The sequence below is a fragment of the Aphis gossypii genome, unplaced genomic scaffold (assembly GCF_020184175.1).
Source record: "Aphis gossypii isolate Hap1 unplaced genomic scaffold, ASM2018417v2 Contig00398, whole genome shotgun sequence".
In the NCBI taxonomy this organism is placed as follows: domain Eukaryota; kingdom Metazoa; phylum Arthropoda; class Insecta; order Hemiptera; family Aphididae; genus Aphis; species Aphis gossypii.
The window spans coordinates 55,214-67,236 of record NW_026083091.1 but is presented as its reverse complement, the minus strand read 5'-3'; the positions used below and the strand labels follow the sequence as shown (position 1 = coordinate 67,236).

At 26.6% G+C, this 12,023-nt stretch overlaps 2 protein-coding genes across 2 annotated transcripts; one reads left to right on the top strand and one right to left on the bottom strand.

Moving 5' to 3' along the window:
• The first annotated feature begins 384 nt into the window (after nucleotides 1-384).
• On the top strand, nucleotides 385-3,882 carry LOC126554001 (uncharacterized). Its single transcript, XM_050209120.1, has 5 exons — nucleotides 385-1,154; nucleotides 2,812-3,056; nucleotides 3,333-3,386; nucleotides 3,462-3,608; nucleotides 3,708-3,882. Exons 2-5 carry the CDS (start codon nucleotides 3,010-3,012, stop codon nucleotides 3,880-3,882), a joined length of 423 nt encoding a protein of 140 aa, XP_050065077.1. The 5' UTR covers nucleotides 385-1,154; nucleotides 2,812-3,009.
• A 293-nt stretch (nucleotides 3,883-4,175) lies between these two features.
• LOC126554000 (putative nuclease HARBI1) lies at nucleotides 4,176-6,858 on the bottom strand. Its single transcript, XM_050209119.1, has 5 exons — nucleotides 6,744-6,858; nucleotides 6,535-6,653; nucleotides 5,579-5,775; nucleotides 4,844-4,991; nucleotides 4,176-4,718 (listed from the first exon to the last, which is right to left on the bottom strand). The coding sequence occupies exons 1-5, from the start codon at nucleotides 6,856-6,858 to the stop codon at nucleotides 4,176-4,178; spliced, it is 1,122 nt and encodes a 373-aa protein (XP_050065076.1).
• Between the last annotated feature and the right edge of the window lie 5,165 nt (nucleotides 6,859-12,023).

Here is a 12,023-nt window from a genome sequence, read left to right as displayed (position 1 = left end):
GACAAAATAAAATGTTTACCCATATTTGTAAGAGGTACAGCTAGCAATTTTTTGGACAATTTATACAATATAAAATATAGCTGGACATGGAAGGAAATGGAAGAGGCGTTCATAGAACAATATCTCCCTATAGAGCACATAGCATTATTAAAAAAAATTTTAGAAAATAAGAGACAGGGAGAGTCCGAAACAGCAACGAATTTTATGACAGAAATAGAAAGCTTGTGTAGACAGATTGATAATAAAATGAATGAAGAAGATATCTGCATTTATGTACTAAAAGGTCTTAAAAAAAATATTTTACAAACAATTCCTATACAGGATAATACTACTTTAAGAAAATTAAAAGAAAACCTAAATAAGTTTGAATTAATGCAACATAGAATAAATAACAAGGGAGCAACCACGAGTGAATATACGGATATGTTAAATCAAATACTATAAATGATAATACGAGAATGTCAATGATAATCAGCAGTGACATACGGAGCCCTCAGTTGTACTGTTTTTGCCTATATCCCAGGTGTAATTTACATAATATTAAATCCCGCCAAAATGTGAAATGGTTGTAAACAAAAATAACCATTGGCTTTCGTATAAGCACTATAAATAAACAGCAATGGTTGCTTTGTACTTAAAACTTTTATGAGACTTACTACCAAGATGTATAGGTACTTATTGTAGTTAATTAGTTTATGTCTATACTATTTATTTTGTAAATTGTTTTCATTCGTTTTGTATAAACTTATGAAAATGTGTTCTAAAAAGTCATGTTCAACAAAATATTGTTACAATACAGGGAAAATAAATCCAAACTTGGCTTTTCATAGATTTCCAGCCAATGAAGAATTGTAAGTTTCTGTACAGAAAAATATGCTTCTAAATAAAAATAAATAACAATTGTAGATTAAATAGTTTGATATTATTTTTGGTAATATAATTTTGAATATATTTATACAACCAGAAATTGCATTTAATGATTGAAATACAAACTAATATAGGTGTAAAAAATGGGTCGAGTGGTGTGGAAGTTCAGAAATTATGGATGTTTTTAAAACTCAAGGTGCTAGATTTTTAAACAAAAACCGAGTTATATGTTCTGATCATTTCAAATCATCTGATTATATTATATGGAAAGGTGTAGGAAATAAAACGTGAGTTATTCAACTGTTACATAGTAAAGTCTTTAATTTTACTATATATTAAGACATTAAGTCATCTAAGTAATTATTAATTAAGTAAATATTATCTAATTTCCTAATTGTTTCAAATTACATATGTATATATACAGATTATTGTTCAAAGACTCTATTCCATCTGTATTAACATCATTACCTAAAGTTTTGAGTCCTCATGTGGTACAATCCATTACTAATTTCCAAGGTTAGTTCTATTTTAGATTCTGGGGGCCTATTCTCAAATCAATCGAAAACGTACGTCGAAAATATTTATTCGATGGTCAACTTTCGATCGAAATAAACGATTCGATCGTTATTTTTCGATTTACGATATTCTCAAAAGCTGATCGAAAATTCAAATATCGAATATGTGATTTTCGATCTAGTTTTCGACTATTGAAATGTTATCACTTAATTTCTTATTATTCCATGAGAAAACGCAACAGCTGATCACAAAAAATAATTAAATAATTAAAAATAACGAGGGATGTTCTTTGTTCCGTATATAAAGACTGTACACTACTACACTAGCTAAACGCCTGCAACCGAGCAACAAATTTTTAAAGTAAAAGTTAAGTCTATAAAATTTTAAAATGTCCAAAAAATATAAAGGTAAGTCAGTATCATTTGCTCAGAAGGAAGCATTAATTTCCTTCAAGCAGTCACACCCGGAACTTCAAAAGGGAATATTAGGTTCTTCATATACAAATAAAAATGCCAAACAACTGTGGCAACAAATAAGTGATGAACTTAATTCAATCGTAGGAGCCACTAAAGATCCATTAAAATGGAAAAAAGTAATTAATCGTATTTCTCATAACCTATTCACTTTTGTCGTATACCTATGCCCATTGTGCTTTAATGCAAGAGTGCAAGACAGTTTTCTAAATTCATGGTGTGATCAATGTAAAAATTTTAATTTAATACTCATAAATTTAGGGAACGGATTTAAATGCTCTAAAAAACTAGAAAAATGACTTAAAACATACAACTTAGTGCACTCATAACAGAATTTTTTTTTTAGATGCTTTTAAAATTATTTTTAACAAATTTGTTTTATTATATATATTTTTATTCTTAGGTATTAATTATTATTATTAGTATTCGTATCAAATTCATCATCTACTAGTTTTCCATTTTACTTTGAAAGTGATTTCCAAAAACTAAATATACAATTTAGGTAAATATATTTGTTATACTTTTACCTTGTGTTTCATAATAGCACTGTACAATCAGGTGCTGCTTAATTTTTATAAAATTGTATCAATTCCTATATAAAAATTACTTTAAAACATAAAAAATGTACTTATAATGTCAAAAAATTCTCTAAAAAGCAAAATTCTTAAAAATGTAGTCATAATATTCTATTAATAAATATATTTTCAATTTAATAATCAATAATGAAGTAGCCATGCTACTGACTAATTATTGTAGAATCCATAAGAAGCCTGTGAAAATGTCAGAATATACTGTAGATATTATAGTACATGATATTATATAATTACAAGAATATCTTAATATTTGTGAACTACACAAAATATTTTTATTATTATTATTTTAACAATGATCTAAGTGTAACTTAGATCTTATGACTCATTTTCAACATATAATATTGCTTGCTATAAAATTTTAGTGTTGGATAGACTTAAAAAGTAATGTTAAGACAAGAAGTGTTGAATACAAAAAAAGTTGTAGAAGAACTGGTGGGGGGGACAATGAAAATGAAAGGACTGATGAATGGGAAGATCAAATTTTAAATATTATTGGAGAGGTACCTATTAGTGGACATCCAAACACTGCTGAACCTACTGTAAGCTTTGAAGGTTATCAGATGGTTATAGAAGATGAACAGGTTGTTGAGCCTAATTGTGTTTTATTGTAAGTAATAAATATTTATAAAATACCACTCTTATAAGGTAAAAATGGTTTTAATATCAACTAATCCAACCAAAGTATTGCTCAAAATAAAACTATTATTTTATATTTAGCTGACCACAATTTTTTGTATTGGTTTTATGTTACCTACTTAAATACCTAAGTTATTGACCAATTTTTCCTTTAATTTTGTTTTACAAAGTAATTTTTACAAACAGTAGTTATTATTTACTATATAGTGAATATTTAAAAAAATGTGTTATAATATTATAATTTTAGACCTGTGACTGATAATATTTTACCTGAAATTGAAGATGATTTAAATTTAAATAGGTATGTTAATGTTAATTAAATATAATATGACAGGTATATTATGTTAGTAGTTTAATTATTTTAAAAATCCATCAGTGTAGATATAAGTGATCTCAACCTACCTGTACAAGAAAACCCAACCCACTTAAATGTTGATGACTGTTTCACAACTGCTATTAATAATATACAATTTGCTGGTAAGGTTAATGGTCAACCAAATTTAACAACAGATAATTCAAAAAGGTATTTTAATTCCTATTTTTTCCCCTAAAGTAATATAATATATTTATTTACAAATTAAAAAATTCTAAGTTCTAACATAATATAATTAAAACATTTTAGTAAAATTGGTGTCTTAAAAGAATCTGTAAATGCTTCTATGCATATGGTAGAAACAAATGATGCAAGAAATGAAATTTTAAAAAATTATTATATTGCTAAACTTCATCTTTTAAAAAGGAGAACAGAAGCAAAAGAAAGAATCGCAGCTGCACTAGAAAAAAAGTACTTAATATAATCCTGTTTTTTTTAACATATTTTAAGGTTTTATAACATATAAATATCATTAGAAAATTGTCTATAATAAAATATAATATAACATTTAATAATATAAAATATATAGGTACCTTTTATAATTTATTTTAGATTAATCTTTTTTTATCATATGTTTTAATCTGCTACCCATACTAAATTTATAAAATATCTGATAAAAAAAATTTTATAGTTAATAAAAAAAAATAATATGATATGCTATCTTATATAATTTTAATAATTTATTTTTTAATGATATCTTGTTAAATAAAGAAGTGTTTATTGAAAGTATCTAGAAATAATTTGTTGTTGGTATCTTTTTCCTGCTGTAAGTTCTGGATTAATTTGGTTCACATAATTAATTACTGGTAAATCATTATATATGCCTAAATCAATATCTTCTCTTTCCTCAATATTTACTAATGGTAAATTATTTGTGATACAAATTTTGTGTAATATTACACATGCGTTAATAATACTAGCTGCCTTTTCTGGCGAGTAATGGAGAACTCTGTGTTTTAAAAGGCATCTGAAACGCATTTTCAACACACCATTGCAACGCTCAATTATTGATCTGGTTTTACCGAACCACTTATTATACCGTGCTTCTGGACTATTTTCTAGGGGTTCATATATCGGTGTCATCAACCATGGTTTAAGTCCATATCTAGAATCACCAAGCAAAAAATATGATGTCTGTCCAATAGTATGTAAATGTCTTAACACATCTTGCACAACACTTAAACGCCATATATGGCTATCATGAGCACTTCCTGGGAACTTTGAACACACGTTCAATATTTTTAAGTCTGAGTCACATATCTATAATAATAACAATATTTTGATAATTGCTATTAAATTAAATAATAATTATTGAGTTGTTTGTTTTTATGCAATGATACTTATACCTACTAAATAATATTAAATAAATATGTTTAAGGACTCACAAGTTGAGTATTTATACTATGATAACCTTTTCGGTTGACATATATATGCTCAGGGTATAGTTCATCATCAGACTTTGGAGGGACAATAGCTATATGGGTTCCATCAATAACTCCAACGATCCCAGGAATTGAATACTTGTCATAAAATCTGGTGGGAAATATTCAAACTAATAACTAGATATTTTAAAACCATAAGAATCAAACTATTGTTAGTTTACAGCAAGGGTCGCAACTTTTTTGGTGTCAAGGGGAATAAAATAAAAAACATTTTCACGAGCCATACACCTTACTTTATTTAAAGTTTAATTTTTTTATCGACTAACATAATGTGATATTCTATATTTTTATACTAATTAATAATTCATTATAAATTGTAATCGCGGGCCGCGAGTTGTCGACCCCAGGTTTACAGCATCATAAAAATATGATAAATGTAAATATATTATATTTGTTAAGAACTAAGAATAGGTAAATATAATTAATTGTGTAAAAGTACGTAGATAGTGGCCATCTAAATAGCCTGATATTAATGATTTTATAATACAACTATAAATATATATATATTATATATATAAACAAATTAATTAAATAATACAATACTAACTGGCAAATAAGAAATATAATATTATGATGAATGAATATGTAAATATTATATTTTATACCATGTGGTCCATTTAATGTACGGCACTATCAAAAACTATAAGCAATTAAAATTATTATTAAAATGTAACTCACCCTCGACGAACAATATTTAGTTCTAACAAATTTGCAGGAAAATGAATATACTTATTCATAATTCTAGGGTTATTCAAAGCTTCAGTTACTTCCGTAAGACACCTGCTGACAGATGCTTGACTGAGAGCTGCACCTCTATGCTCACCTATATCCTGTTGGTAACTCCCACTTGCATAAAACCTCAAAGCTGTGAGAACCTAAGTGTAATTTAAAAAATCAATAGCCATTAGGACCTTTACGGCTAAACGGCTTAACCATATTATTCAAGATTCATATTATGTTGTCATTAATTAAAATGGTAGACAAGTGAGTATCACTCTGCTGTATAGTAGTTTTAAATTATGTTATCCTAATAGAAGTGTTAAATTTGAATTCAACGATATCGTTGCATAAAAAAAAGATTCATAGAAAAGACGGTGAGCCAGCTAAGTACGCAATCATACAACCTTTCATTATTAAATTAATAAAAATAGAAAATTGCTCTTAGTTATAAATACATTCCGGTAAACTTTTAGTCTAAGATAAAAAAATTCTGTTCGACTTTTTTTATTTATGCTACTAAAACTTATATTGAACCTTATTTTACAAATCATTTGATTGAGTGAAAAATTATTTATTGAGAATAAATGAAAAAAAACGACAACTTCTCATGGCTATAAATAGTTTCAAAAAGAATCAAAATACGACGACTATGGTCATTAACCTATTAACCTTATATTATATCACGCCTAGTACCTAATATGTATAATCAATATTACCTATCTATTATTTAAAAAAAAATTACAGGTACCTATAGCTGATAGCTCATACCTACTCGTACAAATAACTGTACTTAGCAGTATGGCATGTTATAAATTTTAATTTAAGTCTTCTACTAAAAACTATCGAGAAAAATGTTACACTTACTTCTGAAACCTGCAAACTATAAAAATATAGAAGGTATATTTTTAACCTACCTTTCTTTGCACACTTAATGTGTTTGACGCTTTTATAAATGGCAATAATATGTCAATTAATTCTTCAACAAGAACTTTGCTTAAACGATAGGTCCCCATAAACTGTCTATCAGTTAAAACTGAAATTACAAAAATGTATATAAACAAGTAATTAACACTTGGTAATTTATCTACAATAACTTATTATTATTTATGGACAAAATCATTACCATCAAATGGATTTTCTTGTGCCATGTATCTTCGAGGTTCAGTAAACCATTCTTCGAGCATGTTATTTTGCATTATATTAAATTGCATAATAAGATCAATATCGTCATTAGCCATGATATTAAATAAAACTAAATTGTTAAACAATAAAAACTGTTAAAAGTTAAAACTATACTCCGTAAGCTATTATTATCTCGAATTATATGGAGGAACAAATGAAGAATACGATCGAAACCAAGCTTTTCGATCTCAAAATACCAGTCGAAACGAAAATCGAATATACGATCGAAAACTGGTCTGAGAATACGGATTTTAGAATCGATCGAAAATAAATGTTTTTCGATCATATTTTGATCGAAAACCCTTTTCGACCGCTTTGAGAATAGACCCCCTGAACGAAGTGATGAATGTATTGATTTTACAATGGTGTGTGTTTTAGATTCTGAACGAAGTGATGAATGTATTGATTTTACAATGGTGTGTGTTTTTTTTTTTTTTTGTTTTTGTGTCTGTGTACAGCATAACTAGTCGAAATAATGCTCCAATTTCAAACTATGGGGGTGGTTTCCGATGTAAAAGTGAATATCCTTGGTGCATTATAGAGGTAAAAAGTTAACATTTTCCAACATTTTTCAAAAAAATTGAGAAAAACAAAAAAAAATGACGGAAAAACGGCAATTTTTACGCAAAACCAGTTTTCGACCAAATCGATTTTTTTTATGGTTGTAATTCAAAAACTTATCACTGAAAATACTTGAAATTTTCACCAAATGTTAATGTCAGTAGTATCTGTATATAGTTAAATTTTCAAAAAATGTTGACTTTTTTTGAGTTATTTATAGACCACTGAAATTTTCGATTTTTTTGAGAAATTTTTTTTAAAGTGTCGATAAAAAATTTTTGGATGACCAAAAAGTTTTGAAAATTTAACACAAGATTCCTTATGAGTTGTTTTTATTGTAGCTAAAAAAAATTAAAAATCGTTAGTCACAATTTTTTTTTATAAGAGTTTATAGTTCAAATTTTTACGAAATCTGTCGAAAACGCGAAAATTTGCAAGTAATTTTGAAGTTGAAAAATCATAAATTTTTTTTCTTTTATAACTAAGTTTTGAAAATTTGGTACAAGGTTTTCCATACATTTTTTTTCAAATATCTGTAAAAAAAACTCTACCGGATTCAGACAAAAAATTTTTATGAGTGTTTGAAATTTAAATTTTTACAAAACCGCGCTAAATAACGGTTTAGCCTCAAACGATTTTTGATATTTGTTATAATTCAAAAAGTATAAGTCGTAGATACTTGAAAATTTTACCAGTTATTAAGATTGGCATTTTATTTACTTGATTTAATTTTCAAAATATTTTGAGTTTTTTTGAGCTATTTATAGACAACTGAAATTTTCAATTTTTCTGAAAAATTTTTTTTGAAGGGTCGATAAAATCTTTTTGGCCCTATCAAAATATTTGAAAATTTAATGCAAAGTTCCTCATAAGTTATTTTTATAGTGATTAAAAAATTATAAGAATACATAGGCACAATTTTTTTTTATTAGCATTTGAAGTTCAAATATTGACCAAAATTCGTCAAAACCATGAATATTTGCAAATTATTTTGTAGGTATATTTCATAAAAATTTTTGTATAAGTAGCTAAGAGTTGAAAATTTAATACAAGGTTTTTCATAAGTTTAACTTACAATTATTATAAAAGAACTTAAATTTTGTTGTATTCAGGCCATTAAAACATAAACCACCTTTTTCACCAACCACTAGAAATTATATCCTAGGCTGACAAATCATCTTCGTTCAGAATCGTTTTTCGTATACAATGATAACTATCATTGGATTAAAATTTAACACTCCTATAATATATAATAATGATCCATACGGCATCTAATGTACAGCAGAGCGGTACTCACTTGCCCACTTTTTTTTTTTTTTATACTGCAATTATTTATTATTTGATTGCACTATTTGCACTATTTTATAATTTACATTGTTTTTTTAAAAATTAACATGTAGGTAAATCTAAAGTACAAGAGAAGTCAATGAATAAATTATGCCATCGTAGACTTTTTATTGAGTCAGAGCTTGAGTTGGAATCTCCAAATATTATAACTGTTAAGCCACTACCAACAGCTTCAGAAAATAATATTAAGAAACGTAAGTGTGTTTTTTAGATACTGAACGAAGTGATGAAAGTATTGGTTTTCCAATGATGTGTGGTATTTTTTTTTTGTTTTTGTGTCTGTGTATAGCATAACTTATCGAAATAATGCTTGTAAGTAACTTTTAGATTTGTAATATACCTATTATTAGTTAGTTAATTAATAAAATAAATCTAATATTTATTATTCAATATTTTTTGTTTATTTTATTATGAAATATACAATCTGTAATAATGTTTACTATAAGCATAATTATGTGATCTAGTACAAAATGGCAATGAGTAACATGATCAAAAATATTGCCCAGCAATCATACTTTTGAATTTATTAATTATTATAGGTACTGCATATTAATATATTATTTGTTGCATGTATGTATTTGTTTTGTTATTATTACTTATTTGATTTGGGATGGATTATGGATAATGGATTGTTGAGTGTTGTAAGTAAATTTTAGATTTTAACAATTTCATTGAAAAAGTTTTGAGTGCTAACTAAGTTTTAACCTAACCTATGTTTGGAGTATACACCATTATATAGAGTAGGTAGTTATTAACCACTGTTAATAATAATAGTAGGCACCTATTAATTAATTATTATAAAAATACTGTATTATATAGGTTACAAATTACCTGTACACCATATGCATGATCAACAATTATGCTCAGAAAGGCAAAAATCATTGAAATTAAAAATAATTGCTTACCAAAAATTAGTGTCCAAACAAAAATTGAGAATAGCCATGTTTAAAAAGAAAAGTCTAAATGTTTTGGAAAAAAATAAAAAGCTTTTCCAAAATACCATAAATAATAATTTTATTTTACAAACACAACTAAGACTTAGTCAAATGAAAAAGAAAGGTTTAAGGTACAAGGAAAATGAAAAATTATTTGCCCTTAGTTTATATTATAATTCACCAAAATCATATAAATTCATGCGGAAATGGCTATGTCTTCCAACTGTACGATCATTAAGGAATTGGCTTCAATTATTAGATGTTTCATGTGGATTGAACTCAAATATTTTTGAAATACTTAAAACTAAGTTTACGTCTGTTGAAGATAAGGACAAACTAGTGTCTATAATCATTGATGAAATGTCAATCAAAAAATTAATTTCATACAATTCGAAAAATGATTTATTTAGTGGTTTTGAAGATTTTGCAGATAATTCAATAGTTGATTTAAAGAATATTAAATACTGTGACCAAGCCTTAGTTGTAATGATAAAAGGTCTCACTAATCCTGGGAAACAAGTTATTGGGTACTTTTTGTTCAAGTGGACCAGTCAAAGGATATAGGCTTAAACAAATTGTTGCACATACAATAACAAAATTAAAAGAAATAGGACTTATACCAAAAGTGATGATTTGTGATCAAGGAACGAATAACTTGTGCATGCGTAATTTGTTTGGAGTCACTTATACAAAACCTTACATTAATTTTGAAGGTGAAAACATTTATTTTTTCCATGATAGCCCGCACCTTATAAAATCTATAAGAAATAACTTTAAAAAGTATGACATTTCCATTGATGGTGAAGTATATTCCTGGCAAGATTTGGTTACTTTTTATAATTTAGATAAAACTAAAACCTTGAGATTAGCACCAAAATTAAAAAACATTCACATGGATCTACCACCATTCTCCCCAATGCGGGTTTGTTTGGCTACCCAAACATTAAGTCATACAGTTAGTTCTGGTATATTAACACTAGTGGCACTGAATAAAATGAGAAGTAAAGCAACATACACTGCCAAATGTATTTAATTTTTTGATAGCCTTTTTGACATTTTTAATAGTATAACATATAATGAACCAAAACATTTGAGGAGACCATTGACCAAAGATTCCTGTCTCTGGGAATTTTTAAAAAATGCTGATAAGTTTTTAAATAATTTGAAAATTCATAATAAGTCAGGAAAGCAGCCTCCGTGTATCAAAGGATGGAGAGAAAATATAAATGCACTTAAGTTACTGTTTGAAGAATTAAACACAGAAATATTCCATAGAATTTTTACTAACCAGGGGGGCTATTCAGAAACTCATACGAAAAAGATCCGTATACGAAAATCGTGGTTTTCACATGAGTTTTCACATGATCCCAAAAAACCGTATTCTAAACACTTTTTCGTATACGGATACAATTATGTCATGTGAAAAATATTCACACGGTTGATTCAGATGGGTTTCCGTATGCCGATTCATGTTATTTAACCGGTTTTAAGGTTTAGATTATGGTTTAAACTCCGGTTTAAACATTGAATGACTAGACTTAAAGTCATAATTTATGATTTATGTTTATTAAAATATCATGGTATCATGTAAATAATTTAATATATTTAAGTATAATATTCATTGCATCAAGAATTCTGAATTAAAAAATAATTATTAACATGATGTACGTAGAAAAAAATTATAGATAATATTTTATAAGCTCTATAACCTAAGTAAAGCGCGGATTTGTATGCGTTTGCGCATTTATTTTGGTTGTTCGTATGCTTTTATGCTAAGTGAACATTACAATATTATTTCATGACATAATGACTCAAAAAAAGGAACTATTTTAGTGAATATTTTTGTATATTTTGCAATTTTCTATTTTAAAATTTTAATTTCATATTTGAATGTTTTTTTTTGTTTTTTTTTTATACATTTTTTAAATATAAACTACCTATTTTGTCTGTTATAAAATAAGAAAAAAATATTATATTGTTATAATTTCGATTAATATCAAAGTAAATTAATAAGTATACTTGTAGGAATAAAAGGTTTTTCCAAATATTGCCTTAAGACTTAGATCAATAGTCGGATAAATAAAATATGTAAACTAAGATAAGAAAACAACGGTTACGAGTGTTACGACAATGATTAAACGTTGACTTTATTTTACTAATGTTCAAAAATTAATTTTTTTTTTTGCTAATCATTTTATGCATATTTTTTTATTTTTCATGCATATTTTAACATTTTAGTGCTTAGATTTATGCATAAGTATTTAAGATTTTTTAGCGCATATTTGGTTGGTTTTAATGCATATAAAAATCTGCGCTCTACACAAATAAATCATAATCAAACGTTGATTGTGTTGACCGTTTTTATCTACAGATAGTTT